General features: G+C 34.9%; 1 protein-coding gene and 1 long non-coding RNA gene across 2 annotated transcripts; both read right to left on the reverse strand.

Moving 5' to 3' along the window:
- Positions 1-1145: 1145 nt before the first annotated feature.
- On the reverse strand, positions 1146-2850 carry LOC114539286. The gene is made up of 4 exons (XR_003688866.1): positions 2675-2850; positions 2132-2362; positions 1821-1984; positions 1146-1277 (listed from the first exon to the last, which is right to left on the reverse strand). It is a non-coding gene; the product is annotated as an uncharacterized LOC114539286 (long non-coding RNA).
- A 1285-nt stretch (positions 2851-4135) lies between these two features.
- On the reverse strand, positions 4136-6523 carry LOC114539297. Its single transcript, XM_028559923.1, has 3 exons — positions 6327-6523; positions 4564-4945; positions 4136-4284 (listed from the first exon to the last, which is right to left on the reverse strand). The coding sequence occupies exons 1-3, from the start codon at positions 6471-6473 to the stop codon at positions 4136-4138; spliced, it is 678 nt and encodes a 225-aa protein (XP_028415724.1). The 5' UTR covers positions 6474-6523.
- Between the last annotated feature and the right edge of the window lie 7976 nt (positions 6524-14499).

Raw genomic sequence — 14499 nt, forward strand, 5'->3', positions numbered from 1 at the left:
GCCCAATTTCAGAAAAATATTGGTTTGACTGTTTGTTTAAATCATATGTGCATAATTCATAAATCAAACATATCTAAGCAGAGATGAGATTTTAGAGCCAAATTTTAGTCCGCGATCAACGTTTTATGGGTTTTCAACAGCAGACACCTAAAACGGCTTGATTCTGTCAAAATCTTATTTATCAACCGACAATGCATGCAGCGAAACCGACCAGTGAAAAATTGGGCAGCTGAATTCCAGAACCTAAAGCGACTTGAGTCTGCCAAAATTTAGTTTACCTGCAGACCTTCATATCACAACCAAAATACTAAAGTCAAATGCAAAGAATCATGCATGTATATAGAATTATATATAATTAGTTTTTCAAATCACAAAATTTTGCGCAATACGTTCCTTGCTTCTTCTTCATTTGGTGTTAAGCATAAAACATTCCTGCCTTCCTTCATGGCTGCAGCAGCTCCAGCAACTGAAACAGTCACAAAAATAGATCAATTTAGTTGGAATGTTATACTGCATAACATTTAATTATGTTTTTTACGGGAAACTACTTTAAATTATGCTGCGCGAATAGGTGAATAAACTGAAGGAAGAAAGCTAGTGATCCAATGATAGTGTAAAGTTGCATAATGGGACACAGCTAATCAACCTTATCATTTTAGCTCCCATATTGAACGGTTTCAATTTTGCATTAACAAGAAAGTTTCTCGAAATTTTTGTCAACTTGACGAAAAGCCTAATTAACATTTAAATAAGACAAAAGAAATTTTCTAAATAAAGTTCAAAGCGCTGAGATAGTTGAATAAACCACTACGAACAGAAATGACCTTCACCACTGACTAGACGATTGACTATGTCCTTTGAATCCGCCACCTATCAGAACAGTGTAAAGTGAAACTTCACAGTAAAAGCGGTTAAGTTAAATTATTTTTTTGTATCAACGATTAACAACACGATTACACCTGTTGTTTCCAGATAATTCATTGTAACTAGTCGGCAGCAACAATGTGAACAGTGCATAATAAAATTATTAGTATTTCATCAGTACTGGTATAATTGCATACCTTGTGGCGTATTCATGTCAAGAATCCAATCGCCTGGTCTACTGAACATTTCAACTACAGAATGCCACACCTCCAACTCCTTGTGCTCTTGACTTACAATATTAAAATTCTCAGTGCAGGCAGTGAAATTAAAATGATCTTGCAGCAGCCGTTGCCCAGGCGCCGCATGGTAGAGGAGAAACCCCTCTACAGCCCGTACCATACCAAGGCTAGGACCTGTAAAATGCAGGAACAATGCGTAAGTTAATTTTGTTGTATGCATTGCAAAATACGGTTACAGTTTACAGTAGGTATGCTTTTATGCGTGTAAATTTGACGTATTTTCGAGTGTACGTGAATTTGAACTTCTAATTTTACAGTTGAATGGCAGAAATAACAAACGCAGACAAGTTTAACTAAATTTTGTTACAAAAATAAAATAAAAACATTGCATCGCAAGAACCTCTAGAAAATACCAGGATGCTGTTTTAACAAAATAATCTATGGTGAGCAGAAACCCAAAAGGTGGATTAAACAAAGTGATTAAGGACCTTACGATTGACAATTACACCAGACATGCGGCTAGCTGCAATCGACAAACTATTGAAGATAGTATTTTGGGGCCAATTATTAGATGATAGAGCTTCGGGCATTTGCGAATTAAAATTGAGGCATAAATTCTCTACGACAGACACGGTTATCCCTTTGCCGTAAACGTGAACATTAAAATCTTACTATTTTAAACATGAATACATTGCCCGTTAATATGCTAATATATACCTGATGGTTTAACTCCTTTAACACATGCGAAACCAAGTTCGCAGATTCCACGGTGTTCCTCGATCCATTTTTTATTTCCATTAATTGATGGATATCCCCCATTATTGCTACGTTGAAAATGTGGCACACACCAAAATTTAAACGGTCCACTAGGTCCAGCAAACCTGCAGCAAATGTTGTCACATCATTTTCTAAAAAAATCATTGTGAAAAAGAAAGTATGTTCAGTATACACCTTTTTCACAATTATCACAGTTGTACATATACAGTACTATTGGTGCATTAGGTCAATGTTACATCACTATACTGTACCTGATGTGGTGAAAGCTTACATAAGGCTAATGAAAATCCTTTTTCTTGCCCGTATGACCCTTGCTGCAGTCCCAGTGGGTCAACACACATGTGGACAACGCCCCTTGTTCCCTGGTCCATCAGAAATACATTGGGTGATACAACTAGTGGCTGGTCTGATTCCTCGATGGTCAGACTCTTTTGCAGATATTCCAAGTATTGTCTGAAAATAAGGCTGGTTTCATCTTTTCCCTAGTAAATAGAAACACAGCTCTACTGAATGTGCGAAACACAGGAAAATATTTGCAGACTAAAATGGTCATCAAATAGGTAGCAGAATTGAAAATTGAAATCTCCCAAGGAACATGTAGCAGGGCTGATTTAATGTTTATTTTCAAGCTACTAGTAGTTTGAAATGTTTCTAGTAGTTTGAATTATTAATTTAGAAGTCAGTTCAAATACTCAACCTCAGCATAGAGAGAAGAGCGGATATTTTCCATTCTACAAACCTGGATCAAAATATCAAACTGCCTGATACAATACATATACATACTGTATACTTACTGTAAATTTCCTTAACTGGTCAACGCTGACTTTCTCTCCCAATTTTGCACTAAGCAATTCCCATTTACATCCAAGAAATGAAGAAATCACTTTTTGGACAGGCTTCAGTACTTTGCACTCCTTGCACAATAATTTCAGTTCATCCAGACTGTTACTTTGGTCAGCAACCTAAAAAAAAACAACAGATTTAGAAAGATGATTGGATTTAATTTAAAGGGCACAATTATATTTTAATAAACTAAGTGGTTAATTAGTAAATAAAATTTTTAACAGATACCTGACCCAACAGAGTAACACGATCTGAAACGTCGAGGCCAAATAAGCATTTGATGTATGATGGCTTGAACCTCGGCTTTTCTTGTAGGTCCTTTGCCATTGCTCGCTGGTCTTTAAGAAGACCTTTTTCATATTTTCGGCACATCTCAAGGAATGACTGATAACCATCTTCTGGGAGAGCAGCAACAAGAAATACATCAGAAAGATTTTTCTTCTAAAAAAAGTACAACATTTAACAAGAATATTAATTACTCAGTGTAAGTGCTTTATTGATCAGCAAGTTAATTTAAAATTATTTCATTAAACAGGTTTAGGTTTAGTACAGACTATAATTACATCTGCTTTCTTTTGATAACCCATTCACTGGTGGCAAGACTTTCACTGGCAAGCAAAATCACCTGGTGTTCACAATATATTACAAATTAAATAAACTAAAAAGTTTACTCACTGTCTTTCCTAATATGTGGGAACATCTGTCTCTCCATTGCTGACTAGGAACTAAATCATTGTTCTCATTTTTTGTACCAATGATCTCCAACTGCCTGTGAGCAACTTCCACCTACAGCAGAATAAAAAAATGTTTGTGATCACAGCTTTTTTAACCCACTGACTGGTAAATCACCCAAATGATTGCTGCTGCAATTAATAATTTGGTAGTTTCTACTGCAATTGCCTGTGGCAGATTACTGCTAATTATTATCGTAAGTAACTCAGACCACTATAACCAATAATTTACCATTGACAATTTTGGTATGTACTTGAGAAAAATTTCTGGTATTTGACAAAGCAAAGTTGAATAAGTTAAGAAGTTGGGTACTCATTACTACTGTGACACTAATGGGTTCCTTAAGTAACTTGTTGACTGACTGTTAAACTATAACAAACAACCACTCCCTCTTAATATTTAACAATATTAGAATTGCCTTTCTACAGAACTTGCCTCATCTTTGAATGTCATTTCATGACGGAAACACCCAGTCTTATTATGCCTTGACGCCAGCCATAAAGCTTCAAAATTTGTTAACCAACAAATATTCTTGCATATCTTCCCTTATACTCTCTTCACTATCAGGGTGCTTCTCTAAAAGTTGCTTTGTTGCCAACAAGTTATGCGTACCACCAAGTACCTCATACTGATAGCTGCTGACATCTGATTTTGAAAGTTCTCCTTTCTGTTCAGACCTTTTACCAACAAGTAAAGAGGTTCATATGAGCCATTGGGGTTACTTTCCATATTTCCTTTAATTGGGCCAAAAATATTTCATCCACTTTCCTGATCATTCTGTCTGCTGGAGGTAGTTCAATATTGCCAACCGGAACATAGAATTGCTCATCTATTCAAAGTTATGAAAAGACATGCATGATATTACTGCCAAATGAAGGTGCACTTATACAACTTGAGTAAGCTAGAATGGTAAAAAGGAAACCATTGGGCAAAAAAAGCTGGTCATTGAAAGAAGTAATTGTGTAGCAGGGATTTTAATTAAGAAAATGACTTGATAATTTAAGCCTTAATTTAAACTTGATAATTTCTGTAAAAAATTAATTAACATTCATTGTGGTTTAGTGGTTCAACAAAAAATATCATATGTATATATTTAATTTCTACATACCAACTTCGCATTCTTTTGCTCTTGTTTGGTATTGTAATTCTTTGGCCTCTTCATCTTGACACTTTTTCTTGGTTAGAGGAGTACTCAGCTGTTCCACAAGAGATGAAGATCCCCTTTTTAAATTTATAGCTTCATCTTCATTAGTGATTAAAACAGGCTCGGAATCCTTGGATCCACCTTGATTTTGTTGATCTTGACCATCATTAGCGCAATCTTGCTTTTCTAACTTTTCAATGGCTTCATTGCATTTTGCAGCCCATTGTTGCTCATTTTCAGTCGCAACAATTTCGCGGAAAAGCCCATTGCTTGCTGACCAGTCATATTTCCCTGTGGAGAAGAAACAGTGTTCTCTTTTGCCATCTGCCCCTCGAACGAAAATCAACTATAAAATATGAATAAAATAATAATTTTTACATAGAATCAATCAAAATACAGTATTAATATAGTACGGATAGCTGGCATCATTATTTGAAGCATAATAGGTGAAACTATCATCCATAACGCGCTCATTCATTGTGTAGTACCCAGTTTATAACACACTAGCAATATTTCTGTGTAAAAATTTTACAGGGACAAATGCTAGGACTAAGTTTCCAACCCTTGGACCAAGGGTTTTAAATTAATTTTAAAAAAGCTGACTTTGTGTTTAACACTGAATCATTTTCCTAAAACTTTAATCACTAATCTTTCACGACGTAGAATTTACGCATGTAAAATTCCAACTAACCGAAAGCTATTTGTGTTATTTTAAGGCTTAAATGTAGAAATGGATATTTGTTTATCCATAGGCGGCCCAGAACTGATCTCGCTGACCTCGCGCTATGACGTACCTTGTCATAATATAAGACTGTTCAGACGACATGAGGTCGCGCGAGGTCAGCGAGATTAGCGAGATCAGTTCAGGGGTCCCACGCATCATACGTAGATCAGGGCCCAAATCACCGTTTCACCGCCCTATCATTCATTTTTTAATCTATGGCCCTATCTTATATACGCCCTGATCAATTAAAGGCATGCCAGTCATGCACTTATAGTCTCAAACTCGAATCATTATCGCCCCGTCGTAAAATAGGTGGTTTCTGAGGGCCGAGGCGCCATTCCTTGTTTTAGAAAAGCTAGCACGAGCATTATCATAGACTGTCAGAATTCTATCATTTATACTTTGCAACCTCAAGATAGAAATCTGCTAAACATTGTAAAACTATAAAACTTTATATTTCAGTCAGACTGCTCTCAATATGGAGTTTTATAAACTATAACAGTCCATTATTACTAAACCTTGGCTTTAGCCATATTAATTTTGATGGGTGTATACTTCATAATGAAATTTAAATTTCATGCGATTATGTTACGGCGTGCGTTTTGGTATATGACTTGTGAACGCTAAACGAAAGCTAAGTGAACCTCGGTAGGAGATTTTACTTGTAGTTAAACTATATCAGATATTGAAGGTATCAGATTTTTTCAAGGCAATGACACCCCAGAAAGCGCAGTTAGGCGCTGGACTATAGTGAGTGGGGGAAAGTATTTTAAAAATCGCTTACTGTATTTTTATACAACTAGTGCCAATATGGTTATTAATTCGTTACAACAAACATATAAAACTAGGACTCAAAAGGTCGCTGGTGCACGCAGCATCTCATTTCAGCAGGTAGAGACCAATACCACAGTATATAATACCATATTTACCCTTTATACCCTTTAATATATATATTATCTTTATATTAATCACAGTGAGAAACTCAAAAAATTAAAAATCATACCTTTACAGCCACGCGATTCTTAAATTTTCCCACTTCAGCGCGCAGAACATGCGAATATTCTACACTATTTTTGGATGGCCGAATACCGTTGACAAACACGTACGCTTTGTCCTCATTTACTCGAATTGACCATTTGAAAGAAGGCATTTTTTTAAATACTGTTTGTTGACTGCTGAATAAACCTTGCTGAACAAAACTGCTGGTGTCTTTGGCAGAGGAAATAGAGTATATTTTGGCAAGGTTTTCTGGCGTCATACAAGGTGATAGCGTCATACAAGGTGATAGCGTCTTCGCGGCTCAACGAATCAGCGTTCGAGAACACAAAGCCGTAGGTAACTGAGGAATTTTTCATTGTTAAAAGGTTCAAAACTCAACCAATAAAAACGTTTATACTAATTAGCGACAAAAATCATAATAACGGAAAACATTTAAAAACTTAGAAGGGTGTAAGCTGATCTTAGTGGGTTGTGTCCCATGGGAAAATTATTCCATGGTATGTTTGACCTTTTTCAATGGAAACATGACAGCAATCTAACAATGAACATTCTCATCAAACTTCTTGCACTGTTCAATGATCGCTATGGTTTACCACCCATACTTAATCTCCAACTGGACAACTGCTGGCGTGAAAACAAAAACAAATATGTTTTAACTTTATTATCTCTTTTGGTGGAATGGTCGGTGTTTGACAAGGTATAGTTAAAATACGAATATGAGATACCTTTAAAACAAAGCCATACAATTTAGTCACAGCCACAAAGGGTTTACTGTAGGTGGGCCCATCTATATGTTTTTTGAAGTTTTGCCTGGTGCTGTAATGAGTGATTGATAGTCTAGTGGGTTCAAAATAACAATATCTTTATTATTGCAGCTAAAATGTATGTGAAGCTTAGAAAATACCTTGAGCTAATGATCAAATTAGATCATGTGTGCTTTTTTGTACTTGTACTAATAATGTACAAGTTTTCAAAGGAGTAATTTTTCACAACAGGAATCTCAATTATGTTTCATACAGTATATATACAAGTTAAAGTAATATTGCATGTAACCTTTAATTTTTCAGATAAAGGGCAACTTTCTACCAGTTGGCCATACGCATGAAGGCATTGATGCATTATTTGGCTGTTTTTCAAAGCATCTTAAATTTCTTGATGTATATACAGTAAATGGTAAGTCTTAACAGACAAGTACTTACATAAAATCATCTGACATAGTAAATCCTTGGGTGTATATATATTGTTCACATGTTAAAATAGAAAGGCATACACACTGTATATGTTCAACATGGATTTGACTGCATGTGACCATGCACCCTCTGTCTGATACTGTACACAAACAATTACCATACAATTAGATTTTGTTCTATTCTGCTGACATACAGTGTGACAAAATAATACAGATAAGCTGATTACCAAAATTGATTGATTACCAAAATTGCCCTTTACAATGTAAAAAATTCTTTTATATTTGAGTAATTTAAGATCATTGTTTTTAAGCATTGTTTCAAAGTTCAACTTTTTGTCATAGTATCTGACATTTAGTGAATGTTATCATGGTTAAATTAAAAAACTATTGAATTCGGGCTTATGCATGTGCTTGCTTTTTGTTTGTGAATCATCAGCTTACAGTGCATACATTGATTTTTTGCACCAATAAATGAAGCAATCAGCCAACAGATAAATATTAACAAGCCATTAATTGTTTTTTTCTGAATATTTTCTTTTTCTTTTTTTAAATATAAGAAAAGCATTTGAAGAATGCTGTAACAAGCCATACCCAGAATCTGAGTGTTTATCATGCATTTATGATATCAAGAAGTGGTTGGATGGTCACAGTGAGGACTTACACAATAATGTCAAACCACACTGCTTTAAATTTGTGAGAAATGAAAAAAACAAAGCCGTAATGTATTACAGAAAGTAGCACTGAAATGGCAACTCCTATAGTATGAGCATGCTGATCAATGGAACCCTAATCTTATGCAGTTTCGCGTAGCAAATATACAAATTATTCTATATTTTACATTTTCCTAGATATATACTGGCTCATATCAAGCTCCAGCTTCCCGGGGCATAAATATGGATGATAATTACTTGGCTGCTTTGAAACCTGATGTGTTTGTGGCAGTAAATATATCCAACTACAAAAAAAGGCTAGTCATTGGGAAAGTAACGGAGGTTGGAAATGATGAATTTTGTTTACAATACTGGAAGGGAAGTTATAGCACTGCTTGGGAACCCCACATTGTGAATAGTAAAGATGAGCCAACACCATGGGTGGATACCATTCCCAAAGCGGCTATTATAATATGTGCGTTCGAACTTGATGACAAAAATCATTTGCTGGAAAACACCAGAAAATTTATTAAAAAATGGTACAGAGATCACAAAAAAAAGCCTAACCATTAGAGGGAAAAGGAACTATACTGCGCCCCAATATTTTTTATATGAGAACCTTATGAAGTACCAAAATGTATTTGTGAAACATTTGTATATTTAACCATTCTCAATACCAAATTTACACTAAAACAATTAGTCGCCACAGCTCATATCTACTTGCCTTCTGCTCAGGATATGGGCTTGTAAACACCTTGCCTTCAGGCTTCAACAACTAATAGACCTATATGGATTTAATACGATGTCAAATATTTCTGTATGAACACTAAGAGCAGCATTCCCTGAGAGAATTGCAATATGTGTTATTATAATTCTTGCAGGAAATTCTGGTATTTATGAAGCATTTGATGTCCTAATGCATACGGAGTATTGTTACTGTGTATCAATGAGCATTAGAAATTGCCATGACTCGATTTATAACCTAAACAAAATATAGTGTTGCAACACTTGCGTATACAGTATTTACTCGGTTTATTTATTGTCATCAACACGCTTTTTTGGGCTGCCCTATGATCTTATAAATCAATAAATGTTATTTTATATGCAGAAGACTCGTGCTCACTTACCGGTATTTGATGCATATGGCTCTACTGATTCACCTATCAGATCTTGATAATTTCAGTATAGGACAACCTTCTAAGCTTCGAGTTGGCGAAACCAAAGAAACATTCAGTAATATTTAAAAAAAAACCTTTATTTGTAAAACTTTGTTTGCCTTCTTCGCCATACATGTTTTTAAAATACACAAAACACGATTCAAACACATATTTATTTTGTAGCCTGGATCTCTGAATATACTAGAAATACATGCATGCAGCAACCCCTCGCTATTTCAAACCAAGTACACAATTTCCTGAGTTAACCTGACCTAAACTTATATTATGAAATGACACAAAACTCAAATCAGTCCTATTATATTTTACCGAGTATATTATAGCTAATGTTTCCATCATTCGATACAAAAATAATCATAAAGCTAGTGTAAACATTGCCCGTTCAATTTTGCTGCATTATACCATGCCAGCAATTAAGTAACGATTTAAAATCGAAGTTTCAAACGATTAAAACAGTACAAAATCTTCACAGACAAAGAAAAAACTTCAAATGTTATTTTATTCTAAAATTGCAGTCGACACCGGCGGCTAAAAGTTTTATACTTTGTAAATATAGTGTGTATTTTTGATACCAAAATTCAAATTACACTTTCAAAAACACTTTTTGAAGTTAAAGCAAAGGTGTAATAGCCTTTCACAGGTTTTTGCGTTTGCATAAAAAGCTGAAAATTTTACAAATAAACGCCATACAAAGCTGAAAAGTATACAATACTTACGAAACAAATACAAACAAAGTAAACACGTACCCTTTGTCTTTGAAAACATTTATAAGTTTGCAGATTATGAATTATTCCTCTTACACGGCTTTGTCTTGACCGTATCCACGTTCATCTTTGCTAACTGTCATGCCTCATATATCTTGTTTCTTCTCGTCTTACTTTCTTTGCACAAAGTTTATGAAACGCTTTTACAAATTACAAAAATGTTTACCAAATGCGAAATGACAGTTAATTTAAATTGCTGACGTTCTCATTGAAATACAAACTTTCTGTCTTAGCCAATCAGAACGTTCGTTGATTACCAGACGTTACTCGCGCATGCGCATAACTTACAAAACCACCCAACGTCGACCGTCCATGACAAAGAATTTGGACAACTTTGGATTCGGCTATGTTCTACCGGGTTCCGGGTGTAACTCCTAATCTCCGAGCGGAATTAGTACCCTCGCAGGCGCTCCGCGCCCGCTCGGGGATTAGATCTGATCTAAATATATTAGATCTGATGAACTGATGTGGATATATTTAGTTGCAATTTTTACTATAAATTTGTTTCAATCCGACCCTGTCTGTTGTGTGTTTATCATGTAATATCAGTGTGTTGTAGTTTAGGTAAGCAGGGATTTTATTCTTTATGTGCGTGGACTGTGGAGCAAAAGAGCCAGTTGGGTACTGAATGCATGTGATGTAAGTTTTAATACATTGTGCACTACTGAATTTGTCAAATATTATACAATAAATGTATAACAATTTACTATAGCACTGCTTTGTGGAAACACACTTCTGCAAATTGTTGAGGTTTTTAGGTAGTCTTTTTTTTAATAATTATTCCAATATAAAATAGTTGTTTAAGATTTGTTGACTCTCTTATTACTAATCAATTTCCTATTACTATATGATTCCATTTGGAACAAGATGTAAATGCCTGAAATTTAGGGTTCCTTTTTGTATTAATCATGTTGCCTTTTTGTTATAATTATTTACTTTGTTGCAAACAAATATGTGTCCAAAATTCGGAGTCCACTTTGGCAACCATTCTGCCCTTTTCATACAATTGCCTTATTTTAAACAAAATGGGTGTCTGAAATTCGGAGTCCATTTTTGTCATCATTTTGCCATTTTTTCATAATTATTTACTTTAATGGAAACAAAATGGGTGTCCGAAATTCGGAGTCCATTTTGATACTCATTCTGCCATTTTGTTATAAATGTCCCATTGCATTAGCAAATTGGGTGTCTGAAATTCGGAGTCCATTTTTGTCATCATTTTTCCATTTTTTCATAATTATTTACTTTATTGCAAACAAAATGGGTGTCCGAAATTCGGAGTCCATTTTGATAATCATTCTGCCATTTTGTTATAAATGTCCCATTGCATTAGCAAATTGGGTGTCTGAAATTCGGAGTCCATTTTTGTCATCATTTTGCCATTTTTTCATAATTATTTACTTTAATGGAAACAAAATGGGTGTCCGAAATTCGGAGTCCATTTTGATACTCATTCTGCCATTTTGTTATAAATGTCCCATTGCATTAGCAAATTGGGTGTCTGAAATTCGGAGTCCATTTTTGTCATCATTTTTCCATTTTTTCATAATTATTTACTTTATTGCAAACAAAATGGGTGTCCGAAATTCGGAGTCCATTTTGATAATCATTCTGCCATTTTGTTTATAAATGTCCCATTGCATTAGCAAATTGGGTGTCTGAAATTCGGAGTCCATTTTTGTGATCATTTTGCCATTTTTTCATAATTATTAACTTTATTGCAAACAAAATGGGTGTCCGAAATTCGGAGTCCATTTTGATAATCATTCTGCCATTTTGTTATAAATGTCCATTGCATTAGCAAATTGGGTGTCTGAAATTCGGAGTCCATTTTTGGCATCATTTTGCCATGATAATTTACTTTATTGGGAACAAAATGGGTGTCCGAAATTAGGAGTCCAATTTTGTAATCATTTTGCCAATTTTTTTATAATTGCGCCTGTGCAAGTATGTGTATGCAAGTAAAGGGTGTCTGAAATTCAGTTTTTTTGTAACAATTTAACCATTTTATTTTTTCTGTTCTTTTAAACATAGTCCTCCATTTTGAAGAAAATATAAGTTTAGAAAAAAAATTAATCTTTTCTCTAAATTTTCATATACTCATTGATTTAAAGTTGGAAATATATACAGTTTGCAAAAATCTACTAAACTACTATTAAATTAAACGGTGAATTTTCCATTCTGCAAAATTGCAAGAAAATATTTTTTCAAATTTACCTCAAAAACCGCTTTTTCTTCTGAAATTAAAGGAAAATTATATCTATTTTATATTATGGGTTAAACTGTGCAGAAAAATTAGTCAAATTCTGCAAAATCAAGGATTTTTTTTATGGATTTGGTTGTTTGGAATTGTTGAAAATAGTTTGGAACGCGTTTGTAACTACGCTCTTAGGCTATGGAACAAACGTGAAGCCCACAGAAAAGCAAAGGGAGGAAAGCTACACAAGAAATGCAATGTTCGTTACTTAGGAAAAGCTGGTTTAGAGGAAAAGTTGTGTAAGCAGAGAAAAGAAATACGGAGTGATAATGTAAGAGAGAAGAGAGCGTTGGACGAAATGATAGAGTTTTCGGAAAGCGATTGTATGGATCTGAGGAAAATTATGGAACACGTTGAGAGCAAAGACGTCCCTTCCGATATGTCACTTCTGTGGGAAATGCAGACTAAACAACTGGCATCGAAATCGCCTAATAGCTATCGATGGCACCCAAGGTATGGACATCCACTAATACAATTGACATCAAATTTGGGAAAATCGATCTATATAGACAGGAACATTTGTTATTTTATCTTTTTAGAATCGTACGATTTGCATTAGATGTTTATTGCAAGAGCCCTAAAGCACTTGATGCAATGCGAGAAGTTGTGATACTTCCAAGTAATCGCCTTTTAAGGTTAGTTATCAACAATTAAATAAAATTATTAATTGTACGTAGAAACCATGACAATCACACACTAAAAAAAGGTGTGTTAAATCCTGATAATTCATTTTTCTACATGAAATATGAAGGACTGTTACGTCAGTCTTGTATAATTTTTGATTGAATATTTTGATTAACTTGGGTCTCATTCAATTTAGGTATTACAAAAATTCAGTTAGTCAGCAGCCTGGATGGAATTCAGAAACGATTGAATGGTGCCAAAAAGAAGCCGAGAGAAAAAGCCTCAAACCTTCTGATTATTGGGGAGGTCTGGTTGTTGACGAGATGAAGATCCAGGTATGAACAGATTAAATCACGTACGTGTATATTTCATGTAGCTACAAATTGTCAAATTTACATCTATATTTTCCCAGGAAGATTTGCAAATGACTTTGCAAAACGGAAAGCATCACCTTGTAGGAATGGTTTCTCTTGGAAATTTCTACCAAGATATGAAATGCATTGAAACAGGTTGATCTCAATAATTACAATAAGAATAATTTAAAATTTGTACAGTGTATAAAGTTGTTGTTTAATGTTTATAATTATAATACATTTAATATAGGTACGTCGGACGTACAAGTGGCAACTCATCTGCTTCAATTTGTATTTTTGAGTGATTCTGGATTCCGTTTTCCCTTGGCGCATTTCCCTACCTCACAATGCCCACCTTCTGCCTTATATCTTAAGTTTTGGGAAGGAGTTTTAGAAATGAAACGAGCAGGTTTTAGGTAAGACAATGTACATCATGCTTACTGTGCGTGAGCACAGAATAACGCAGAAGGATATCTGCTCATTAAAAAAGCGTAAGTGCGATTCGTGACGATTCGTCACGCAGCAACTGCCTAAATAGAAGCAATCTCCCCCTTGAAGATATTTAAAATGCAAATATGTTCAGGGGGGGCGAATACTTCCGTTTAGTGCACTTGCTGCGTGACGAATCATGACGAATCGCGCTTACGATTTTGTAATGAGCAGATATCCCTCTGTGCGATATTCTGCGGCCTGAGTCTGTACTTGCAATAATGTAAAGCCGGATTTACAATGTCCATGATACGAGAAATAATAATTATGCCCTCTTTTCCCTCCATTAAGCATTTACTACTGCATTTGTGATGGTGGCGATGCCAACAGGCAGTTCATCAAGATACACTTTCCCTCCTGCATCCCAATTGAGTTACATTTCATTGGCTACAACATGTGGACGGAGGATCCTATGGTATTTGAAATGGACTGTAAGGTAATTATATAGTGCAGTGATGTAAAATATCTTACCTGGAATTAGTTAAATAGTCAAAATAGAACAGAAGCTTTAAGATTTGACAAAAATTTGAAGATCCTGTCCGTCAAATCAAAGCTAACTCATATCCATACCTAGTTTAAAATTTGTGTTCTGCGCATATAAAAACACGCACGACCACAATTCCTTGCGCTTAATAAAATTTAGTTCAGAAGCCCTTCTCTGCACAAATTGGACTGC

This window comes from Dendronephthya gigantea, unplaced genomic scaffold (assembly GCF_004324835.1).
Source record: "Dendronephthya gigantea isolate DGI-Jeju-01 unplaced genomic scaffold, DenGig_1.0 000198F, whole genome shotgun sequence".
NCBI classification, from domain to species: Eukaryota; Metazoa; Cnidaria; class Anthozoa; order Malacalcyonacea; family Nephtheidae; genus Dendronephthya; species Dendronephthya gigantea.

Bases quoted from the DNA above. Each gene is read 5' to 3' on its own strand.
- LOC114539297 (XM_028559923.1), bottom strand. From the start codon at position 6,473: ATGCCTTCTTTCAAATGGTCAATTCGAGTAAATGAGGACAAAGCGTAC. The intron at 4,946-6,326 runs GTATGATTTTTA...CATATTTTATAG, and splicing joins AGAATCGCGTGGCTGTAAAG to TTGATTTTCGTTCGAGGGGC. The intron at 4,285-4,563 runs GTATGTAGAAAT...AACTTTGAATAG, and splicing joins AGCAAAAGAATGCGAAGTTG to ATGAGCAATTCTATGTTCCG.